The sequence below is a fragment of the Xiphophorus hellerii genome, chromosome 9 (assembly GCF_003331165.1).
Source record: "Xiphophorus hellerii strain 12219 chromosome 9, Xiphophorus_hellerii-4.1, whole genome shotgun sequence".
NCBI classification, from domain to species: domain Eukaryota; kingdom Metazoa; phylum Chordata; class Actinopteri; order Cyprinodontiformes; family Poeciliidae; genus Xiphophorus; species Xiphophorus hellerii.
Genome location: NC_045680.1, coordinates 11,153,356 through 11,178,628, shown reverse-complemented (window position 1 = coordinate 11,178,628; position 25,273 = coordinate 11,153,356). Strand labels below are relative to the sequence as shown.

The 25,273-nt window shown below is 38.4% G+C and overlaps 1 protein-coding gene across 3 annotated transcripts; it reads left to right on the top strand.

Annotated features, from left to right (window-relative positions):
* The first annotated feature begins 774 nt into the window (after nucleotides 1-774).
* On the top strand, nucleotides 775-25,218 carry rubcn (rubicon autophagy regulator). 3 transcript variants are annotated; one of them, XM_032571526.1, is made up of 22 exons: nucleotides 775-1,052; nucleotides 3,242-3,395; nucleotides 3,857-3,940; nucleotides 4,911-5,070; nucleotides 5,185-5,291; nucleotides 5,442-5,691; nucleotides 6,970-7,389; nucleotides 7,925-7,972; nucleotides 9,256-9,351; nucleotides 10,092-10,207; nucleotides 10,312-10,510; nucleotides 10,754-10,861; nucleotides 11,593-11,667; nucleotides 15,423-15,483; nucleotides 15,854-15,986; nucleotides 16,118-16,263; nucleotides 16,669-16,733; nucleotides 17,201-17,439; nucleotides 18,649-18,710; nucleotides 18,809-18,962; nucleotides 19,657-19,750; nucleotides 23,089-25,218. In XM_032571526.1, exons 1-22 carry the CDS (start codon nucleotides 1,015-1,017, stop codon nucleotides 23,223-23,225), a joined length of 2,946 nt encoding a protein of 981 aa, XP_032427417.1. In that variant the 5' UTR covers nucleotides 775-1,014; the 3' UTR covers nucleotides 23,226-25,218. The 3 variants fall into 3 exon arrangements, with proteins under 3 accessions (XP_032427417.1, XP_032427419.1, XP_032427418.1); XM_032571528.1 differs by lacking the exon at nucleotides 11,593-11,667; XM_032571527.1 differs by lacking the exon at nucleotides 7,925-7,972 and having other exon boundaries at nucleotides 776-1,052.
* The last annotated feature ends 55 nt before the right edge of the window (nucleotides 25,219-25,273 follow it).

Below are 25,273 nucleotides of genomic sequence, written 5' to 3'. Positions count from 1 at the left end.
GTTTGGTCCAGTTCAGCACAATGGCGCCATCACGTGGACATAACATGGTAGTAACCTTTCTGATGTGAATTAAAAAACAAACAAACAAACAAACAAAAAGGAAACATGTTGACTTTTCTGCCTTCTCATAAATAATTAGATTGCAGTTTCTGGGAATGTTTTAACCAGAACAGAATGAGTGAATCTATAATATTTTTTAAAGAACACGAAGAAAGGTATACGTGGTTCACAGTTGTTAGGACTTTTTTTTCTATGTGAATGAGAACAAGTGAAAAAAACTGAGTTTATGGATCTAGTGTAAAGAAATGTTGCAACATTTTTCGTTTTCACAATTTGACATTCAAAAGACAAACTAAAACAAAATGTATACATAGTGCAAAACAGCTCTGTTGCATCATGGAGTGTTTTTAAGTCAGCTTTTTCAACCTTGATAAATTAAATTGTTTTGTAAGAAGCATAAAAATACGTATGCTAATGGCTAAGTTATACCCCGTCATAAGTGTTATTTTGATGGACTAATTACATTGCTATTTTCAAACACCAGGGGGCAGTACATGCCAAAGGTTCGTCTGGAAGTTGCATAGAAAGGTCTAGAAAGCTAACCGGTAACTGATTACTTTAAAACCTCTTACTGGATAAACTGAAAACTTACTGAAATCAATTAAAGATATTGATTTACATCCACCTAAAAAGACTATACGAAACAAAACCGCCACTATCTAATTTTACAAGTTTTCCTTCTACAGTGGAAAAGTAGGCAGGGCGGCGGCCGTTTGCACCTCCCACTCGCTGATGGAGCATCCGCCGATGAGAGCTGATATGCGGCCTGTTGTGTTTTGATTGTTGGCTCGGGTATAGCAGGTACCACAGACATGGCGGCGGGAGGCTCGGAGTTTAGGTGACTCCCTCCAGCAACCTTTGCAGTAGCGTTAACACTTTTTTGAGCATAATATCACTGGAGTTAGCGGGAAGCTGGCAGCTTTGGTGGGCAGCCGGCTCCGCCTGGAGGACACGATGGAGGTTACGGCGGAGGGAGAGGCGGAGGAGCGCAGGCAAGTGACAGCTTTACCTCCGGATAGCCGGGGTTGGGTTTGCGTATGGGTTTCGCCAGATAAACAGCACAGATAAACACGCATCGACATTATTTTTTTGTTGACTGTTTAGATAAAGGTGGCAAGAAATGTATTTTTTTGTTGTTATTAAAGAAGCGCATTTAGCGTGCGTTTTAGCTGTGATGCTAAGGCTTAGTGGACATTTCTATCCAGACATTAAAAGTGAAGCTGTTATCAGACACTGTTTGACTACTTTGGCAGTTTCGCTACGTTATCTATTTGAAATGAGTTCTAGTTATCCATTAGCTTTATTATTGCCAATTATTAACTGAGCGCTCATAGATAAATGCTAATCCTGGACAAGTTGTGCTAGCCGCTAATGCTAACTGTCAAATAAGGTTTTGCAGGCTCTCCGTGATATTGTTGCCTTTAGACATACGAATTCGGACAGTTATGTTACTACTCACTTTTTTCCCCAAAGTTTGACAAATGTGATTCCAGTGAATGGTAATGTCAAAAAAAAACCCAACTAATTAAGTTGTATTCTTAAGCAGATTGGGTTTTCTCTGTCAGTTCACATATTAGAAGATGTTTTAACTGTAAAATCTCTATCAATGTTTGACAAATTTCTACATGCACGCTTTAATACACAATCCGCCGTAATTTATTGAAAATGTCAACCGCCTCTTTGGGTTGGATTTTTAACACAAGAGATTAACACTTGTGGTATTTATAACCTGCACAAAAACAGTGACATTTGTTCTCTCCCAGAGCTGCAAGAATTTAGCTCAGTTCAATTAAAAAGTACTTTATTAACTCCAGAGGCAAATTAAATGTTTTAACTTATACAATTTATTTAAAGAGTTGTTGTAAATGGCTTTAGACTTCTGTTGCTGTCTGTATTACAGCAAATCTAAAGAAACCTGTGATTGAAACTCTGCTGTATGGTTCAATAGTCGTCCCCAGAACAAAACCATCCGTCATTATCAGGTTGTTAAACCTTTTTAAGTCTCTGGTTCTGATGTTGCTCCCCAACATATGATGGCAGAAGAGATTTTACTCTTCACAACAGACTTGTAGATCTACAGTATCCTGCTGGAAGCACTGAAGGACCTAAACTTCTTTAAAAAGTACAGTCTGCTCTGTCTTTTCTTGTAAATTGCTACACTGTTGTGTAGACACTGTTCTTCAGTTGAACCCCCAGGTATTTCTACTTCCCCCTCCACCTCCATTTATTCTCCAAATATGGAAATAGTGTTTGACCTGACCCTGTTTCTTCTGAAATGTACAATCTTCTCCTCTATTTTGTTCAAATTCAAGATAAGGTGATTGTTTCCATGACATTAACTGATCCACCTGCTCTCTGTACTTAACTTCTCGTCCATTTCTGAAACACCTGATGACTGCAGAATTATCTGAGTATTTCTGCAGTTTGGGAGAATGGTTTGGGAGTTCCTACAGCTTGTTCTTGACACATCATCTGGGCTATTTTTTTGTGTGACTTTCATTTACTGCTGCAGGAGGACTTTCCAGGAGTGATTTTCTTTAGTTTTTTGTTCCTCTTCTTTCCACCTCCAGCAAAAAACAGATTTCTCTGCTCTTGTACAAGCCTTTAGACACACTCAGTCCTCTGTTGCTGCCTAACGTCAGAAGGCTCTGCAGTATGTGACGAATGTTATCTAACTTTAAGCCAGTTACATGATGTGATTTGATTAGTGGCTGACCACAACAAGCTATTTCACACTGACAAGATTTATTCTCATAAATGTGACCCTCTGCTCTATCAGAGTTATCAGATCTAGTCTGATAGAATGTGTCTATATTTAACATCCATTAAATGTTAAATCCAGTCTATTTTAGATTTACATTGTGACATGCATATCTTTCTGTCTTTTTCATAACCTAACAAAAGCACAAAGTTAGACTGTCCCCTTCAGATACCATCTACAGATTTGTTCTCCTCTTTCAGCCATGTATCATTAGAGGGTAAAAAGAAAGTACTGGATTTAAACCAGCATGACTCTGAGCTGTATTCATTAAGTTGCTGAGACATACTTTTTTTGTGTGGAATGTGTTTTGATCTGTTGAACCACATTGCTGTCACCAGCACTTCTATACTTCCTTCCTTAACCTCCTCACCCTGTGTCTTTCCCCCCCCTCTCCATCCCGGTTCCCTTTTGTGCTTCCAGGAGGGAGCAATGGAAGCTGCTGTCCAGCCTGAAGACCACGGTGGAGGGCCTCGTGTCCACCAACAACCCCAACGTCTGGTCGCGGTACGGCGGCCTGCAGAGGCTGCACAAGGACATGAACAACATCCTCGGTCACAGACTGAAGAACGAGCAGGTCAGGGGATGCAGCTTTATTTCAGTTTTCTTTTTCTTAAAGATGAACTTCATTTTTCATCAATTTGCGTTCTCACACTTGAGCAGAAGTTGCAGCTTTTTGGTCAACTTTGACCTAACCGTCAACTTGGCTAGCCAACTGAAACGTTATTACGTTGACAAGTGATATGATTGAAAATACAACATGGGGAAAGTATTTTTTTCTTTTTTTTAGCCATTTTACAAAACATTTCTCTTAGTAATTCACCAAAGAACCTCACTAGAATTTAAGGAGGCCCTAATAATAATAATAATGATAATAAAGTGATACTGATACTGGCCATTTTACCTTAGACTTAACCAGCATTGTTGTTATCAGGTAACATCCCACACTTTATTACAGCGGTGTTCTTTATAATTGCTTTTTGTTATTTATGAAAACTGATGTTTCTTAGTGTTTTAAAAACTGTTTTACCATTGCAGATGTACTACAAACAGCGAGACTACTGGCCCTTTGTTTGGTGTGTTCGCTACATCAGCCCCCACCTCGCCATGCACGTTGAACAGGTATGAGCTTCTCAGAGAGGGGAACAAAAGGGAAATCATAGCAGCAGGTTCAAATCTTTGGGGAAATTTACTGTAAATGTAAACTTAGAAAAAGAGAGGGTGATTTCTTTCAGTTCTGCATTTCTAATGTGCATATTACTAGACCTAGAAACTTTGTGTCAGTTTCTTGCTTGATGAGTTTGGAAGTTTCTTGAGAAAGTTAAGCAACAAGGATGATAATGTGTAAGGATAATGGCTAAAACTATTATCCTTTTTAGCCAAGAAAAGGATGGTAATTTTTCTGTATTTGTTTAAACAACAAAGTAGTTTTCTAGGTTTTGAACATATTTTTACTGCAAATTAGGACTGTTTGCTGCGATGATATACCTCCTCATTTGGTAATTTAAGACAGGAAAACGATTTATTTTGTAATACAGGATGCACAGGGATTCATCAATTAGATGAGGGCTACTATAGCATCTAGTTCACTAAGGATAAAAAGGATAATAAATTGCAATCATGCCAATGTGTTCTTTGTAGTGTGAATTAATTCACGTAGGAAAAAGGATGAAAATCCGCTTTAGAAGAAAAGTGCATTTGGAGGGGCAAAAATCATTAATTATAAAAATATGTCAGGCATCCTAAATCTTCTTATGTAACGTGATAGGCGTGTTTCATTGTTATGTCATGTGGAGAATGAAATGAATCCCCAGCTGTGGAAACAGTTCTTTGTTTTTGTGGGATTTTTAAGCAACAGATGGACTATTATTAGCTGAAATGTAATTATCCTAATTTTTGCTGATGTTGCTGATCAGCAGAGCTTAACTTTGACATAACAGTCATGTGATCTCTTGCTTTCTGTTCTTGTTAGTTCAAGTTAAGTGCAGCTGTGCACCTACCAAAGTGTTCTGGTTGATTTCTAATGTTTTGTAGAGCTTCAAAATAAATAATTTTGCTTTGGATATATTTTTTTTTTGTTTTCATTTTTCAGTTCAGTCACCTGGAGCCGGTTCTGAGCAGCGGGGTGCACAGAGCCGGTGAGAGCCACAAGGCCGAGCGCTGGTTGCTGCACAGCTTGCAGGTTCATAAGCTGTCAGCTCAGCTCAAACCTCTGCTCAGGCATTTGGGAAACACACGGAAATATTACAACGGTGAGCGCACTGGTTGGGAGTGAAAATCAAACACTGTTTACTCCTTCTATGTTCTCCAGTGGTTCCTGTTTACATGTTTTTTTGTTGTTGTTTTTTTGTGTCCGTGCCCTTCAGACGACGCCTTCCTGCTGAGTGAGCCTCATGTGACGGCCATGTTTCAGTGTCTGGAGGCTGTGGAGCAGAATAATCCCAAACTGCTGGCCCAAGTAGACACTGTTGGGGTGGGTTACTCAAGCTTTCACATGTGCTTCAAACTGCCTTTCTGTTTGGAAGAAATTAGTTCACTATCCTCCATTAGTCAACTAAGGTTGAGTGTAATTTGTAGGGAGTATAAAAAGGAATCACCTCAAGTGTTAATTTCCCTCCTTCAGCTTTCCCCGCTGAAAGGCTCTCCGTGTCTTAGTCTGCTGAAGAGCCAGAGCCTGTGTGTGCTGCCAGGGGCCGGGGGGACCTGGAGGAACGCCGACACGGCCCCTGGAGGAGACTCTCTGAACCGCAGACTAACCACCTCAAACTGCTCCCTGCGAGAAGCGGTCACAGCCAACCACAGGCCAGCAAACACTACAGCAGCTAGATCCGTTAAGGGCAACAACATGAGTGAGGAAAGCATCAATACCAAGTGTAGGTTTTATGTGTCCCTGAATATATCTAAGTCATGTTTTCAAGATGTACCAAAAGGGTTTATTACAAGGTTGTCCTGTTCATTTATGTTTTTTCTTTGTAGTTATTAGGGTAAATATTAAATAGGCGAAAAATCTATTGTTGGTTTCTGGAGTGTGAGTTCTTCGTCTTTTCCAATGGTTGACAAAAGAACAAAGGTTATTGATTCATCCTTATTTCTCCTTCTCTGATGCCACTTTTTTTGACTCGTCAATGATGTTATGCTAGACTAATAGTAGATGGTCGTCTTTTCACACGAATTTTCAGCAAATGTTAGTAAACATATTGGCTATGTTGCTGTGAATTCACAACAGTTTGTTTGTGAATTGACTGACTGAACTAAACATACAGAAGGCTAATTGTTTGCGGATGAGATCAGTATTTGAGGAATGTGTAGACGCAGCCACCCAATATCTGAACACAACTGAACAGAAACTGTTTCGATGTTTTCTCAAGCAGGAAATGAAATTTTTTATACTCTTCATCAAGTTACTATCAGGTTGAGTTTCTTTTATACATCAAGACAGAAAAGCTAGAGTTTTCTAAAATTTAGAATAGTCTAAATTTTTTAAATTTAGATTATTCTTGTATTTCTAAGTAATCAGGCAGATGCTGCTAGTACACAGTGCTGCAGCCAGAATCCCAACAAACACCAGGGAAGTGAAGTCTTACTGTTTGTGAAATGAGAGATTTTAAAACATAAATTTTCAAGGCACTGAATTATCTCAGACCTACATACGTTTTGGAGTCGATTCTCAGGCATTGACCGTGTAGAGCGCTCAGATCATCAGATCTCTTCACTCAGTGTCCCAGAGCCAGAGCTATAGAGCTAGATGAGGTGAGGCAGCTCAACACTGGAACAAGTTGCCTAGAAACCTGAGCTGTGCAAAAACTAATGTTGTTTAATGTCATGTTTAAATTGGGACTCGAGAGATTCACTGCAACTTACCCATAAAAGTCAAAGTTTACATTCAGTTTAGTATCGTATTTTGTTTTTAACTCTAACATTTCTTTATTATTTAGTGCTTAATACGTTTGTTTCTTATTTTTAATGTAATTTTCTTCACTCCTTTTTCTTTTCATGTGGTGTACAGCTTTTCTTCCCCTGCCTGAAATTTGGCATCAGTAACAACCACAGCAGAGTTCACCTTTATGCACAATATAATAACCAAAGTAAACATGTTTTTCTGTTTCTCTGCAATTTTCTGTGGTAATAATTTTGTTGATGCTGTGATGCAGACACTACCTCTCCAGCCAGCACCGTGGAAACTCCGTGGGTGATCGTGTCCAGACCGGGGGACCGTGAGCGAGGTGTGACGCCGTCTCCTGGATCAATTTCCGTCCCTCACATCTCGCTGTCAGAGTCCCCATCCTCCTCCGTTCAGCCCGAGGCCGGGGACTCCTGCGACGGTGACTCCGACGATGGACCGGAGTATCTGGCTATTGGTAACCTGGGGCAACGAAGTCGTGATTCTCGAAGCTCCATCCACAGCAGTGAGCAGGACCAGACAAAGGAACCTGGCACACAGCAGAGTTCCCAGACCTCGACCCCGCCGAGGTGCTCGTCTTTCTCAGAGGGCCAGAGGGGCCCCGGCAGGGGGGCCAAAGGACACACCCGCTCGTTTTCAGACACGGGGATCAGTCAAAAACTCAGGAATGGTGAGTGACGAGGACTGAATGTGCCAGACGACTAAATGCTCAAATATATTAAATAATGTAATGGTTTTACTGATGACATCATGTAATGTTGAGCTGTTTTACTTGGATAGTTAGCTGGCAGTAAAAATGAGGCGGATTCCTTATCAGAGATGCTCCGACTGTCCTCTGCGGGGTTCCTACACAATCTGGGAAAGTCTGGAATTCGATTGGAGTGTTTTTCAGATTTGGATGCAAAAGTTTGGAAAAATGTTTTCATATTCAGACTTTGGTCCCTAAGTTTATATCCATCTATCTGTCTATCCATATTGCTCTCCATCCATTCTTTTGCTGTGCTGGTCTGTCTGTCTTTCTGTTTGTCCATGATTGATAACATGTAAAATATGTAGGAACCCTGACTTTGTGACTTCCTGCCTGAAAGCCTTAGAAAATTGACTTAACTTCCTCTGTTTTGCTCAGACTTGTTTTCCCTTTCAGCTCCAGTTAAACTGTCTTTATCCTTTTATCTCTCTACTCTCTTTTCACTCTTTATGCGAAGGAGGAGGCCACAGAAAAATCACCATAATAATAGAGGATCCAGTAGCAGGTTGGCAGTGCAGTTTACCTGTACTCCCATCATTTGACCCCATTTCACCCTCCCTTAATTTTTGTTTTACTGCATGTTTATGAACTTTACCCTTCTCATTTCCAGTCTTGTGCTCAGCGTACAATTTGTTCCTCAGGAGCTGTATTTTATTTTATTTTTTAATTTTGATAAATTGTTTCAAATTAGTGTGACTTTTCTTTTCTTCATGCACATATTTGGCTTCTATTTCCTGTCCCAGCATTTCATTGGAAATATTACAGGACTATGACATTTTTAATTTTACATTTTTTTTAATGTTCAACAAGGTGAGGCAAAGAACTTTTACAATCAAGAATTCAGTAGTTTTTATGATTAAGTCCAACATTTTATTTAGTTTAAAACACTTTACTCCATAGTCCAAGTATAATAGTATCTACTTCAGTTACAGCAAGTATTAAACACATTTTTCTCAGTTTAGATATTTCTAATGGGGTCAGTGACTGGAAATTCCCACCAGATGTTGGCAACAGCTCAAGATATCCTCACCTACAATTCAATCGAGGCAAATTCATCCCCACATTAAGTCATGGGTGGAATAACAGATTTTAACACAGGCTTTTGATAAATACCAAAAGTTTGGACACACAGTTGTGTCCAAACTTTTGGTCTGTACTGTATGTAGTGAAACAAAACTGGCTTAGTTAAAAACAACTTCCAGGCCTCTATGGGGAAACTGAGTCACATGCTTTGCTGAGGAGTGATTTTGGCCCATTCTTCTACACAGACTGTCTTCAGTTCTTTCCATAGATTTTCAGTTGCAGTCAAAATAGATGATTGACTCGTTCTGTTTATTAAGAGCTTCCTTGACCGTGTGCTTGGGATTCCTATCTATCCTGGAAACCCACACTCGTTATCAAGAAAGGACTGAACTGTCCTTTTTTGAAAGACAGCCCACACTATGATGCTCCCACCTGCAGACTGGACTTCTTGCATGGTGTTTTTTTTTAGGAACAAATTTCTTTATTACAGACATGTGATGTGAATATCATGTCAATGGAAAGACTAGAAAGGTATTTATTGAGGAAAATTGATGTTCAATGCTTATTTTAAATTATTTTACATGTTTCTCCATGCAGGCAATGCACATGATTTATATAAACAAAGATCAAAAAGAAGTTAAGCATTTCATTGTCTTCCATCACTTTTTCATACATGTTTCCATTAGGGATGTAGAATGCAGCTCAAATTCCAGTAAATAAGGTATTTTTATAGTTTATAAAAACGTTTGTGTTTTTGTTTTTCAGAATCAGCAAGCGAAGACTCCAGCATGAAGGACTACAGTCCCTTCTCTCCTCAGCGCAGCAATACCAGCACACCCAGCTCCCTTTACATGGAGTCCTGTGAGTCTCATATCCTGTTAGAAAAGATTAGTCTTTTCTTCATGTTCAGGTTTTAATGGTATTTTGTTGCTTTTGAAAGAAGCAGAAGTTTGTTTTTATTTTACTACACAACACATAATTAAACACATACCCGATAATTAATGTATCGGGTATGACTAAGTACTTTTTTTTCACTGAATTTTTTTTTTAGTTCAGATCAAGAGCTCCAAGCTTGCACTGCAGTGACACAATAAACCATAAAAGGAAATTTTCAGGAAATATTTCTTGGAAGAAAAAGATTTTAATTTCTTTTTTAAGCTGACAAGAAAACATGAGATTCGCAGCAGAAAAAAACATTTATTGTTTATGTGACTATAAAATGACTTGCTGACGTAAGTTTTTACTTCCATAAATTCAAAATAAATGTTTATTTTGAGCTTCTGCTGTTTGGATGACCTAAATGTTGCCCATAATATTACTCCAACATGTTTGTTGTTGATTAAGAAAAACAACCTTTTTGGCAGGTTTTGGAAAAACTCTTAAAATAAATGACTTTAATTTTTCTCAGAAGTAAAATCTTACAGTGAAAAGTTTTGGAAAATTCATCCTTTTTATTCTGCAGTAAAAAAAACATGTTTATAAATGGCTTTGAGCAAATTCATAGATATAATAAGATAAAGCTTAATCAAACATAAAATCTTTTCCTTTGTTTGTATGTTTTGCATATTGACTTAAAGTTGTACATACTGTGTTGACATCAGATGGGCCCCAGTACAGCAGTGTGCCGGATGGGATGTTCAGGAAGCCATCGAAGGGGCAGAGCCTCATCAGCTATCTGTCAGAGCAGGACTTTGGCAGCTGTGCTGACCTAGAAAAGGTAGAGTCCTGATTCACCTCGGGTCATGGTTTAGCAGGATTACAAAGGAACGTGAAGAGTTTAATTTGGGAGATAACATGTTGGGTAATATCCATGCTTTGCAGGAAAATGCTCATTTCAGTATCTCAGAGTCCCTCATCGCCGCCATTGAGCTGATGAAATACAACATGCTGCGCCAGGAGGAAGAGGGTGAGGAGGAGGGAGACAGCGACTCCGAGATTCAGCAGCTCAAACAAAAGATCCGTCTGAGGAGGCAGCAGATCCGCCGCAGCCGTCTGCCACCCTACACAACCTCCCAGCACCGTACGCCAAGTTACAACTCAGCTCCCAGCTCTCTCTCAAAATATTCAACTGATTAGCATTTTACATAAAACTTAAATTCTGTAAATGACTGTTGGTAAGGGGGAGCTTTAACTTTCTGATGTGGGACAAAACATGAGAGAAAACCTAATAATCTTTTTACCAGTAATCATCCGCACATGTTCAGAAAAAGTCATATTTGTGATATTTTTGCATAACATGTTGAAACTATTTACTTGTGCTCAGATTTCCACTCCACTGACAGCGGAGGCTCCAGGAGGAGCTCTCAGGACTCCTACCAGGGCCTGTCTGACTCCGGCTCGGCCGAGGAGGTGGAGGAGTGTGAACTGCAAGGTACAGAGAGGGAACGAGGGATAAGAACAAAAGAACTACAAATTTAATTGATGGTTTATTTTCTACAAAAGAAAAAGTTGATCAATTTCATCAGTATAGTGAGGTGTAATTTAATAATGCAGGGGATCGACTTCACTTCTGGCTGCTTTCAAAGATCTAAATTTATTACTTTAATCCAAATAGAAAATATTTTCTTTAATTTATATCCTTCCCAAAGCTCTTTTTGTGAAATGATTTCTTTTTCCCTCCATTTTCTTCATGATTCATCATCTCATAACATCATTGGCTGCTCACCAATCAGCTTTTATCATCTCCTATAACCTGTAGGTCAAAGTACAGCGGCCAGTCTGCTGATTGTGGATGTAAAATATTCCTACTGGTGACACGTGACGAGCCCATTAGGGGCTCATATAGAACCTTGGGGTGTAAAAGCTTCATAAAATCTCCCGTCATCTGAAAACACGAGATGATTAACAGAACATCTACATCTAAACATGCATTATGTCGATAATTAATGATTCTCTTGGATGTGTGCTCCTTAAACCTGTGTGTGTTTCATTACATTTTTCTGTACTGTTGATTTATTAACCTTTGACGTTCACAGCTCCCTTCTCAGTGCAGACTATGTTTGGCTGGAACACTAACACACCTCTGTGTCCAGGGGTGAAATGTCTGAGTGGGTGTGCTCCTGTGGGCAGTGACAGTGCTGAGTGTTAGTTTCTGTCTCTCAGATGGCTGTGAGGGTCAGTCCCTGCTGGCGGTGTCTCAGAGCGGCCTCTCCTTGTCACTCGCCTCCCTCTTCTCAGGTATCTGCTGGCTGACTCGCGGCCGACGCAGCTTTGTATGGCTATATACAGAGAGAAAGCGGGTGGCTCTGATCCAAACTGGAAAAAATTACCAGCTTTAAACTTCACTGGACTTTTTGAAGAGTTTGTAATTTATATTGACTTTGAAAAGTATTCATACCGCTTGACATGTTCAAACCACAAATTTATATGTACTTAGAAAGTACTTGAAATTTTAACAGGCAATGGACCGTAATTATGAACTGAAATGAAAGTGGCATAGTTTTTGTTAAAGAAACCTGGGAGTTTGACACATTTTTAGAGTCAATAGAGTAGAATAAAATGACCTTTAATGTCCCACAGTGGAGAAATTCACGTATAACAGCAACAAAGTGACAGAACATTGAGACATGTAGTTTAACGCAAAGATTTAAAAAAATGTAAACTTAAGGACGATATACTGAACAGTGAGGGCTAGATTATAACATAAACATAAATGGCGTACGCCAATCGGTGTACAATAGTTTGTACGACAACCTCAGCTTGTCTTTAATAGGTTGTCACGTCTAATTTCAAATTTCAGATTTGAATAAAATTTGTGCAGACCCGCTTTCAAGTCTTTCCACAGATTCATAATTGGATGATTGCACTTTGCCATGTGCCATTACAGTGTAGCTCTTATCTTTAGGCTAGTTGTCTGACTTTGAAGCTGAAGCTTTACTCCAGTAGCGAGTTTTTTGCTGAGTCTGAGACATTTTCTTGTTGCATGGCCTCATCTATCTCACTATCAGCTCAGTTCAGCTTCACTGTTCCTGCTTTGAAAAGCGTCCCCAAAGCATGATGCTGCCACCACCATCTTTGTTTGGGGAATCATGTTCAGGGTGCTCTACAGTGCAAGATTATAATCCTGATCAGAGAACCTTCTTTAACATTTTTTGCACACCACTCACTTTTTTTTTTTTAAACAAAAATCTGAAGAATCATTTTTCTTCAACTGCACCAGGTTTTATTTTGTATTAAATACATGCGAAAAAGTTTAAGTGGTATGAGTTATTTTGAAAGTTACTATAAATTCATCTAAAAGCACATTTCTATTAGGATATTATTATGTGATGGTATTTCTTTTCTGCTGGACTTGTGATATAGTTTGTAGTTGTGCACAACAATTAGAAGGTTCTAGGAAAAGTACGGAACAAATAAATATGCCTATTCTTTTAATTAAATTTACAATGGCCATGTCTTGTTTATTCTGAAAGAATAGTTACTGAAAGTAAAACGCCTGATCATCAGGCTCAAAATTGTGTTATAATTTGGTAATAAATAGACATATTTGAACATCTACAATATTCCGACCAACATCATAATTAGAGAGTGATTTGGGTTTTTTTCTGTAGAAGTAGCTGTTAATGGTGAGATTAGTTGCTGCGTTACTCTGTCTTGTTTGGAGACGAGCCAGCTGCCTCCTCACCTAAGTTGACCTGTGTGCTTCTTACTCCGCTACTTCAAGGCTTTGGTGGTGCAGGAGACGGGTGTGCTTGTATCTGTCGGCTTTAAAGGAGGAGATGAATGAAACGAGTGGCGTCATGCTGTAACTGGCTTCTTCCATTATCATAATCCATCCACTTCATTATTTTATGTTTATAGTAGTGAGTATTTATAATCCTCTTGTACATTCCCTGCACATTTTGTTCTTTATTTTTTTCAATAAAAGTAAACACTGTGGCTTGTATGTACCGGGATTCAATATCTAAAATAGGAAGCAACATATTAAGTGTTTACTGTTTATTTTTTCTTTAAAAAAACCCCAAAACCTGCAGTTATTTTCTGCTTCACTCAACTTAAAGCATCCCTCACCTACTGTAGATGGTAGATTCCTCAAAAAAAGCCTCTTAATTTTTCTGCTATGATTGCACCTCACTCCTCTTTTTGCCACAGACTAAAACCGTCATGTGTCAAATTTCAGTCACCAACCTGCCTGAATAATCGGCGCAAACAGAGCCGTTGTCTCAGCCAAATCAAACTCTGTTTCTCTAATTATGCAGATGTTTTCCTCTGCAGAGCTAAAAAGCCTTTTTATTGACTTGATAACTGGCTCTTGCTGCTGAGAACATCTGCCTGTATTGTACGTGTGAAAAGCTCCGAGTGTAATCTGTGCTACGTGACAACAAGCCGAAATGTTGATCCTGCGATAAAGAGAAACTGATATGAAGCAAAAACCCCTGCAGGCCTTCTCCTGCTCTGCCAAACCTGTTCTACTTATTTCCTTTCCTTGGTGATGTAGAAAAATCTGTCAAGCTTCTGCACACTACTGCTTTAATTTAATAATCAATGATTTCTTTTTTCAGTAGATTCCTTATTTTGTAAAGTTTAAATGGTATAATTCTTCAATTTAACTCTCTAATGGCTATTTGTACTCTTCCTGTAGCTAATTCTCTCTCTTTTAACTTCCTGATGGGGGAAACAAAGCTAATGAGAAACTTCTTCCAGCTTTTGCTTTTTAACTTGCTGTAGAATTATTTTCCTGCTGTTTGTAGCATTGAAGTCTTTAAATCCCTGATATACTTTGAATATTTTATGGTACATCACCCTGTACAATTAGTAGCACCTCTGGTAGAGATCTGTACTAGTGTAAAATAAATCAAATAAAATTTAGAAGACTTTTATTTGATATGCTTTGCTGTGAATGGTGGCAAAATAAACTGAGTTCTTTATTAAGCCTTTAAACACCATTTGTTACTTGAATGAGATGTTCATTTATCTTTCCCATTTTGAAGATTGGATAACTATTTATCTATTTACACTACCTTTGGGAGTTGCTAACTATTAATATTTTGTTGTGTGGTTTTGCACAATGACGATAAAGAAATTCTAATTTTATTTCACTTTATATTTATTCCCCCAGGGAAACGAGTCACAATTTTTACTAATTTAAAAGTTTCTCAACACTTTGGTCAGCTTTAAATTAGATTTAAAGTACCAAAATGCTTCAGATTCATTTCCTAACAATTCCATTTATTAGGAATTGTTGGGCGCTTCTCTGGTTGTGGCAGTATCTAAGTTTGTAAAAACAGTTTCATATCATTAGAGATTTTTTGGTATTATCATTTTATTCTTACTTTAGTTCACATTCAGCCTATAGATCATTGTGATTTTCTGTTTAAAGTGTTCTCTTCCTTACGTGTGTATGGAGGTCACTACTGTCTGTTCAACTTTACGAGAAATAGATAACACTAAGTTTCTCAGACCTTAAATCCTTTTGCAAGAACACCTCCTAATTTAGTAACTACCTGTGAGCAGTCATATTTTGTTTTATTGACAGTACTGACCGAGATTTGAACCGGGCTCAGACCTTTGATCAGATATCACATCTGGAACTGGGTTGTTAGATGTTTGGGTTAGAAGCTTTACGACCTCTGTTGTTTTTCCTGACTGCCCCCTTGCCTGTTCTTCTTTGACAATAAAAACAGGAGCTCATGTGAGAGCAGATCAGAATGCTCTGTGAATTGTTCGGAGGAAGAGTTGGCAGAGCGTTCTCCTTTTGCAAAAGCTCAATGTAAAATTCATATACGTTGTCTGTGGTTCTTTCTTTTATTTAGGTTCGAAAGGAAAATACCTATCACATATTGTACTGTAATCCAAGATTAATTTATTTTACTGCTTTTAACTAATCTCTACCAGTGGTGCAAAAAAAGTGAGGATACTTTGTTTAGGAGGTTAAAACTTGTAAACCTCTGCTGTCCTCTCATTAAACCGCTCTGTTCTCGCTGTGTTTTTAGATGCCGATATAAAGCGCAGTGTAAGCTCCAGTGGCAGGTCCTTCCTGAGCTCAGAGTCCATGTAAGTTACATCTGTGTGCATTAACTCAAAGTCTTTTTGTTCCAATATTTTCTTGAATTTTGGTACTTTTTGATCTTTACAATTATTTTTATTCTCTTCAATGTTTTTTTTTTTTTTTGTATTTCGGAAGTTTAAATCTCTCGGATAAAGTAAACTGGTACAATGAAACCAGAGAAAACCCCTCATCTATCCTCCAGAGACATTTTCAGGAACTTTCATTTTATATCAATTTGCACCTTTCTGCACCGTTAACCAGACTTGGGGTTTTGTTGAGCTTCTGTTAATTAGCAGATAACAGGTGTGGCTAAAAGTTTTTTTTTTTTTCCTTTTTAAGAGGTATTTATATGTTGTTCTTATTGTTTTTCTTTAGCTCTCCCTCCTTCCTCCAGTCTAACTCAGCTGAGTCGGTGGCGATGGGTTTGCTCAGGCAGTTCGAGGGCATGCAGCTTCCTGCAGCTTCAGAGCTCGACTGGCTGGTTCCAGAGCACGATGCTCCACAGAAGGTGCAACATCTCATTTTATTCTGAACTAAAACATGATGGTCCCTTGTACAATATTTATAGGTTTTGTGTTTTGCAAACATGTTCTGAAAAGCAGTGGAGCATATCTAAGCTTTACTCTCGTCTCCTACCAGCTGCTGCCTATTCCCGACTCTCTGCCCATCTCTCCTGATGACGGAGAGCACGCAGATATCTACAAGTTGAGGATTCGAGTTCGAGGCAACCTTGAGTGGGCGCCGCCGAGACCACAAATCATCTTCAACATTCATCCTGCACCAAAGTCCGTAAACATAAGTTTAAACTTAAATTTAAACATAAGTTTAAATTTTGCTGCCTTTTTAAATATGTTGTTTTAATCGTTATTTACTGAAAAGCTTTTCATAAAATGTATTGACTTGGTTGCAACATGTGGGGCTTCCTTTTCTCAGAGCTACCTGCCAAATCAGACTGTAACAAACACTGGGGATTTATTTAAAATAGTTGAAATTTAAACTTTTAACACGAGATAAAGTCAAGCACTAACAAGCAAATATTTTTAGTTATGCCATATTGTAAACCAGTCTTCTTTGTGTTCACATTTAAAGATATTTCTAAAAATTATTTGAAAATTGATTGTAGATGTCAGTTTGCATAATATCACTGCAATCTAAATAGCCAAATTGTTTGGTGTTTTGTTTCATTTCAGGAGGAAGATCATTGTTGCCAAGCAGAACTACCGCTGTGCTGGATGTGGCACCAGAATTGACCCAGGTATGACCTGCAGTCACAGTAATACTAATGCACAACTGGAAATAAAGTGCAAGATGGTTTTAAATTGGGTTTTACCTTTCTGACATTTCCAACACATTAAGACATCAAACATTTGCTGCTATGTCCTGCTTAATAGACTGTCTGACACTTCATTTATAGTCTGTTAATATTTTTTCTTCTTCTTCACATTTCTTTGAAAACTTGTTTGCTTTTAATAGCTTCATTCCTCATCTCAATTATTTTAATAACTACTCTCTGATTCTAAAAATACTCTTTTTGATTTTGTATTATAGTTATAGTTGTTAGTTTGTTTGTCACCTGTTTGAGTCAGTCAGATTGATCAGACTCCCTTTTTTTTGTCTTCATTGGTCAAATTTATGCAAAAAGTGACAATTAGATTTTATTTTATTTTTTTGAATACGTCTTCTCTACTCCTGTTGTGTTTCTGCTGGCTGCCCTCGCCTCAGACTACATCAAGCGACTGCGATACTGCGAGTACCTCGGCCGCTACTTCTGCCAGTGCTGCCACGAGAACGCCCAGGCGATCGTTCCCGGCCGAGTTCTCAGAAAGTGGGACTTCAGCAAGTACTATGTCAGCAACTTTGCCCGAGACCTGTTGAGCAAGATTTCAGGAGACCCTCTGTTCAACCCGAGTGACATCAACAACGGCTTGTACAAGAAGATCAAGTCTCTGGAGTCCGTCAGGGTGAGTTCACAGGCGGTGACATTTTCCATGCTGATGTTTACGAAGATTCATGGGTTGCATTCAGCTAAAGGAGACATTTCTTCCCCTCACAAACATCCCAGAGGGAGAAATATCAAGTCCTTAAAGAGTTAAATAGCAAACTTGTGACCTGCTGCATTTTGAGTAATGAGTTGGAATGAATAGAGACATTCAGCATTTATCAGCTGCAGTTAAAATGATGCTAAAAAAGTCTCTAAATGCTGCTTCAGTGGCACACAGCATTACAGAGCTGCAGTGTGAGTAAAGAAATAGCCAGAAACAGGATTTGAATGTTTCTCACGCAGCTCAATGGAAAACAGATTCTTCCTAAAGAACTTTTTTTTTTTTTTTTAAAACCACCAACAATATCTAAGGTTTATGTTATTGTGTTTTTACCTTCAAGTACATATATTCTGCAGTGAGGCAACCTATACTTCTCAGCACTAAAGTTTATGCCTAATAATTAAACAGAAATTACCCCAAAATAAAAAGAAAAGCTCAAAACGTATTCAGTAAATACATTGACAAAATTTAAGTGTTAAAAATCTGTTTTTGAAGCTGTTTCTATATATTTTTTTTTTCATCATTAGGATTTAGACTTAGCTGTTAACATTTAGTTAAAGCTCATTATTCAGCTGACTAGATCACTTGACTCTTTCAGGGTTTTCTTTGAGAGATGAACCGATTGAAGGAAAGCATAATGATGTTTAGACTCCCAGGAGCCAGACTTTACTGACGTTTTTTATGGTAATTTTTTCATGAGTAACTCGAGGCTTTTTGGACATATTTCAAAGTTTTTGCTCCTTTTCTTTTTTGGTCCTGTCCAGATAATTTATTATTTGCTGAAGTCTTACCCCTTGTTTAAAAGGAGCAGTCAACGTGTCTCTGTGAGAAATGACCTTTTTAAAATGGCTTCTTATCACTTTTCTGCTTCCTCTGATTTCAGTTTTAGCTGTTTTCAGGTTTGTGATGGTGGAAATGGCTAAATTTGAGTCTTCCTCTTTCAGTAGTAGTGTCCATACTGAAGAGTGTTGTGGATAACATGAGCTTGTAGCACTTACTGAATGGAAAAGGGTTGGATTTGGATTTCAGCAATGCTCTAGACCAGAGCTCTTTAAAAGTGTTTAATTCTATTTGTGTGTTATTTTTTATTTCTATTGAATACTTGAATAACTTTTTTTTCTTCTTCAGGTTTTAAGAGTGCAGCTTTTTCACATGAAAAATCTCTTCAAGACTTGTCGCTTTGCCAGAGGGTAAGCCTCTCTGTTCACATTAACCAAAGCCTGCTTGGGATGGAAAAAGCTCCTGGATTGGAGAACATCACCCGTTTGCTTCTGCGTTTTCCTCTCAGGGTTCTTGACCAGTTGGACAGCGTGCCAGGTCACCTGACCGAGGACCTTCACCTTTTCTCGCTCAACGACCTCACTGCTGTTCGCAACGGAGAACTGGCTCCTCGGTTGAAAGAGCTGCTTAAGCTTGGTACCATGCATGTAGCTGGTTGCGTGGTAAGACAGCTGATTGACAACTGGTTCATATTAGTGCTGCAATTATTGATTATTATAGTTAGCGCTTATTCTGATGATTTTCTGGATAAAAATATAAATTGGCACATTCTGCAGATTTTTCAGTTAAACACTTAAGCCTTTTTGACAGTATAATAAATACTTTAAAGGAGGAATTTATTTTTTCATTTCCATCTTTAAAATGGAAAAAAATGCAATAACACAGCATTCCTTGAGTGTATACTCTATCATTTATAGTAAATGATGTGTCTTAAAAGTCCAGTCCTTTCTGCTTGCCTTAACATGAATACAGTGTAGGGTTGAATATTATTTGAATTAACTGATTAATAATTGGATTTTTTTTTTAACAGAATTTAAATCAGGTGAAGCTAAAACTATGCTACTCTAATAGTTCTGGGTTGAACATGTTTACAGATGTAGTTTTTTTGGCAAAATGTTTATATTTTTTGTACAGTTTCAGTTTAATTACTGCTCTGAGTGTGTTCTTTTAGCATAAAGGACTTCTTATGAGCCTGCATACTTCAGCTTAACGATTAATCGATTGCTAAATTAGTTGACGATTACTTCAATAATCGCTTCATCACGATGAACCCGATTAATCGTTTCAGCCTTACTTCACATTGTCAGGTACTTCTCCCAGTTGTTTTTAATCATTTTTGCTTTCTCTCTCCCTCAGTTGTGTCAGGCGAAGGGCTTTGTCTGCGAGTTCTGCAACAACGACAAAGACATCATCTTCCCCTTCCAGCTCAGCAAGTGCCAGCGCTGCGAAGGTGAGCCCTCAAGACCCCGCATTTCCTTTCAACTAAATTGGAGAGACTGGAAGATCCTGACCCCTCGTAGGCTGGCGAGAGCGCTTTCCAGAGACAGGAAAGAAGGGGAGGGTGGAGAGGAGCTGGGGGTAGATCAGGAGGTGAACAGCGGAGAGCAGCAGGATGGAGGAAGTAAACAGGCGGATTCCAGGGATTCATCCGCGAGAGAGGGAACGCTTCAACATTTTAGTACTGGGAAGATGGTTTACTCAGTTCCCTGGATTATAGGAAGTGAGAAGCAACAGGAGAAGATGGGTACAAGTGAAAAGTGCAGCAGCCTTGAGAGTTTGGATGAAGCAGGACAGGAGGGGAAAGGGTGCAGGAGTAATCGAGTAAAGAGTTTCTCAAAAAGAGAAGATAAGAATGAACAAGAAATGGAATCGAAAGAGGAAGAAGGAAATGAAGAGTGTATAAAAAGATCACTGGTAAAAACAGAGGAGGAAGAGAAAGCTCAGAAAGACACAGATTCAGTTAAAACTGAAAAATTTTCCGTCTTCAAGCTACTGAAACCACATCAGCTAGCAAGTGTTTTTTCCAAACACAAAAGCAAGGAGGAGAAGGAAGGAGAGAGCGGCGAAAGTGACGCGGTAGTAAATACGGAGGTGGTAAAGAAAGACCAAGAATGTACAGCAGATGCAGCCGAGACGAAATGGAGAAATCGAAAAACCCGCAAAGCCAGGAGATTAAATAAAGGCAGGAAGAGCAGGGTGAGTGGAGGGGAGGATGGAGCGTCGACAGAGGAGAACAAAGAGACTGAGGATGGAGATGAAGGAGTTGGAGGTCAAGAGTAGATGCTGAGGAATATTTCTTTATCTGGAAAGATTAATAAAGCCTGTTTCTTGAAATTAGAGAGGACTATTTTGTTATAACTACCAGGTAAAAGTATGAGCCGTATGCAAAACAGTTTTAAGACTTGTTATATTTTTATCTAAGATTGTTTTTCCATTTATTACACATTTTATACTTTTCTACATTTTCTCTCTTGTTTTACTGTTTTTTTTCAATAGTCAATTTAGAGACTTGACTGTAGAGATTTTGACTGGTTTTTCTAGATAGAGCAATATCCTTATCAAAATCTGTTCAATTCAAAGCCATGTCCTGCTGTTTAATTGGAGAAAATGGGTTTAAAACTAGGGATGTCCTGATTAAGATTTTTCATTTTTTTAAAAATGTGAATTTGAGTAGATAAAGCCAAAACAGAGTACCAGTTTGCTGTTTTCTTAAAACCACTTCCACGTGTGTTATGACTCAACAGCATTACAGTGCAGTAAATGCCACACTATTACAGTGTTGCATTGTCTGCATTACTGTGAATGTGTAGCATTTAACTCGCTCACCAGTAATCTTCTGGACGGTCCTCTCCTATGTTTTTCTTAACAGTGACAGAATCTCTACTGGACAGATTCAATAAGCTCTTAAACATGGTTAACAAAGAAAATCTACTAATATAACATATCTTTGTTATTTACTTCTAATCAATTATCTTGACACAACTTCTTTGTCAATCATATTGCAAAATTGTATTTTTATCCTTAACAGCTTGAGCCAATTAACTAATGCTTCACTAACAGCCATAATATTTGCTCTCTATTTTGATATGGAAATGAACTCTGTGTAGACGAGACCTGAGGGTAGATCGTCATATTGGTGGCAGGATATTGTAATAGAAACAACACTAAGCTGTCCTGGGTGGTTCGCCCAATGCGCCAAACAGGCTTGGACTGCATCTGTGCACATGTGTGCCACTGTTACAGAAGTGATGCAGCTGTGACTGTCATATCACACCATATGACTAACAACAGCATTACTTAATCCTGTGCTACGGTGTGCTGTCTGCACAGATCATGTTTCACTCACATCGGCATGCTAGCTGCATGAAACCGATGGCTCAAAGATTAGTTTTTTTTCACAGATGGTCAGTCGATTCTTAATGTGCATTCATGGCACTGTTTAGCTCTGTTAATTGCACACCCTTGATCCCAATACACATACACTATGCAGTATGGGATTGTATCAGGAGTTTCTGTCCTGTCTTTATAGATGTGACGGTGCTTAATTTTCAACAAAATCCCTCTAATTTCCTCAAGTTTAGACCCATTTAATATGTACATTTCAGTATGTTAGATTAGATATGTTAAATTGACTGACAGTCGATAACTGATTGAATCAGGACATCCCTACCCTCTTTATTAGTAACTTTTTAATGTATTGTTTTATCCACTCTAAAGGTGTATAAAACTGTAATTTGGTGTGTTATGGGACAGTGGGTGGAGCAGTAGCTTGAGCATCATGGTCTTTTGGAAATATTCTCAACCATTTTAGGCATCTCTCACTGCTGTTTCGCACCCTTATGATCTTCTTGTGGTGTAGGAATCTTTACCTTTTCCTCGTTTACTGTTTTGAGTTCCTGGTGTTACTGGGCTGGTGTTGGTTTTGGCTGTTCTGGTTGCACAGCTGGTGGTGGGTAGATATTTTGCCAGATGGTGGTGGACATTTTAGTTTTGGTTCCAGAAGGTATAGCTGTCATATTTTCTTCTCTTTAGCTTTGAATGGCTGCCTTCATTAGAAAAATAATGCTGCTAAATGACGTCACAGACGGTGTGCGTCCCGTCTATCGTGTTTACAGTTTTAAACTCCTTTTGGTTCTGGATTTCAAAATGGATGCGTGTCAGAGTTGGTTTCTACTTATGTTTTTCTGCCTGAGCAAGTGGAAGATTTTAGTTTGATCACTTGCGTTGCTCTCTATTTGATTTTCTTTATTTGCTAGTTGTTGGTTTGCTGTTAGGAGTTCATCTGTGATGTTGAGGACATTATTTATGCCTTGTACAGTTGTGGCTTTTTATTTATTTTTTTTATCTTCATTTCAACCTGAAATAAACGTGTTTTAAATTCACTTTGAGTTTCATCTCATGAATCCATCGTCTTAGACATGTTGTTTTTCACATTATCTCGTATGGGGGCAAATGAAATTAAGTGCTGCACAGGTTGAAACTGCTTTCACTCCTAATGAGTGAGTCATTAGCTTGAGGGCAAGTCAGGACGAGTCTATGCAGTTTTATGTTGAGGCTCTCAGGGCATGAACTGCTTCCTCCCATCTGCCTCGCTGCCTTTCACCTCTGTGCTTTTTATACTCCCGTCCTCCCTCAGCTCTGCTTCTGATTGGCTACTTTTTTTCTTGTGCAACTTACCTTATGGTGTGCGAACTGGTTGAACCTGTTTGCGGCTGGCTTTTGCATGCAGTCCGACATGCGATTGTCTTTACGCCTGCTAATGTTTCTATGTTCCTCCTCCCCTTTCAGAGTGCCACGCCTGTTACCATCAGAGCTGCTTCAGGACAGGTAAAGACTGCCCCCGGTGTAGGCGGCTGGCGGAGCGTCGGGAGAGGATGGCGCGCAGAAACATGGAGGAGCAAGAGGACGAAGGAGGAGGGACTTAGTGCCGGCAATACGGTGACCTCAGGAAAGAAGAAGAAGAAGTGGAGGACAAATCGACGATGATTGTAGTCTCTGACCTTCTTCCCGTCTTTAGCTCATTCCTCTCAGATCACCAGAGAAAACTGTTTTCGACCAGATCGCCACGTATGGAAGTGGAGTTTTGAGATGAATGTTTTCTACAAGCCCCTTCAAGAGATGCACTTTATTTTTATTAATGCTTGAAAAGTATATAGATTATGCAAATTTTATTTAATTTTCTCCACAATGTGGGAAAAAAAACCTAATAAGGCATTCTTTAAAATTGACACATTGCAGATTTATTTTCTCAAACATAACAAGCTAACAATTCAGCCTTTACTTCTCAAAAATCTGTTGAGTTTAATTGTTTTGATAAAAAAATATTTAGTTTATTATATTTGTGTAACTCTTCTCCTCCTTACCAGCTTTCCTCAACAGTGCTGAATCATTCCTGTACAAATAGACCAGCTCTGCATGAGAGATCAAACCTGCGGCCTTGCACAGTTACTTGACGTTAATAATTTTGCAGTTTTATGTGCAACACGAGCCAAAGACCATCTTTAACTTTCAGCACTGTTGTGACATTTGTTGTGAAATGTAACCAATCTGTCAACATAATAAGAGTATTTCATTTAGCCCTGAGGCATCTCCCTCTTTACACATACTGGTAAGATGCTTATTTTATTAGTTTGACATTTTGTTGACACCTAACATGGTAGGATAAATTTATTTGTGAGAAGAACACTGGAAGTTTAAAAATGCATAACTTTTAAGATTTGACGAATAATAATAGTATAAATGGTCCTTTCAGGTTCGGTTTTGTTTTATTTTGAATATTAAGAAAATATTTACCATGTATTTTTCTATTTTTTGAGCCTTATGTTTTGTGTTTTATGCTGTTTTAGACATTTCTTTTGTGATCAATGAGCATGTAATGGAAACGATGGTGGAGTCTCTCAGCAAAGCTGAATTTGCAGGAATGGGAACAGGAGTCATTGTTGCAAACGTTATCGGTAAAACTGGAAATGATCAATTGTCCTGCTGCTCGGGGTGTGGGTGTGTGTGGGTGTGTGTGTGGGCGTGTGTGTGTGGTGGACTTTGAATGAGTGCTGGTGTGCATATCTACCTGCTGCCCTTGCTGATTTCTATTGTTGCAGCTTTTGAGATAGCCGCGTGTTTGGTTCTTTGCCCTGATCCGGTGTGTTTGGATGTAATTCTGCTAATGTTCGTTTTAAGAACATGAACTTTGAGCTTGAAATGTTACTGACTAATGATGCATGAAGCGGTTTTGATCTAATGTTCTAATAACATAATTCATCACTTACTTAAGTTAAACAGTTTTTACTCAAGTTTTAGCAAATTGGCTGACTGCATTAGAGGTGAGGTTTAAAATTATCGTCACATTCATGTTTGGGGGTTGTGTGACTTTTTTTTTTTTTTCCAGGTAACTCCATGTGTTTAAAGAAATGAGATTAGGTGAAAAATTGCATTTTAGACTTTTTAGAAATGTTTTTTGCACTTATGTTAACGATTAGATTTTCATATTTTTCATTTGTGGACCAGTGTAAATTAGCAGAAATTTATGTTATATTTATTCTTGAGGTTTCAAATGGCTAACAAACGTTTCTTTTTGTTATAAACTAGATCAGCAAAATTAGTCTTAACTGGATAAATAGTACATCTGATTAGTCTCATTACTAACAGCTAATCTCTTCAAAATGGATCCATTCATTATTTATGCACTTGATTTTTCTTCTTTTTACTAAAGAAACTTTTCAGTTTAAAGCTTTTGAACAAAGTATCCGCCCAGCTCCTCTGATCAGCTTTGTTTTGGACCTGCCTTTGTTATGGAGGAGTGAAGAGGTTTAAAGTGCACTACAGAGTTAAAAACTTTTTATTAAAAATGTTAATTGTTGTTCTTGATTTGCTTTGAGTATGTAATGATGTTCACAATAAATGACTGGCAAGACTGTTAAACACTGGTGTCACTCGGTGTTCTTTGAAGTTTAAAATGTTTTCAGGTTATGTTTAG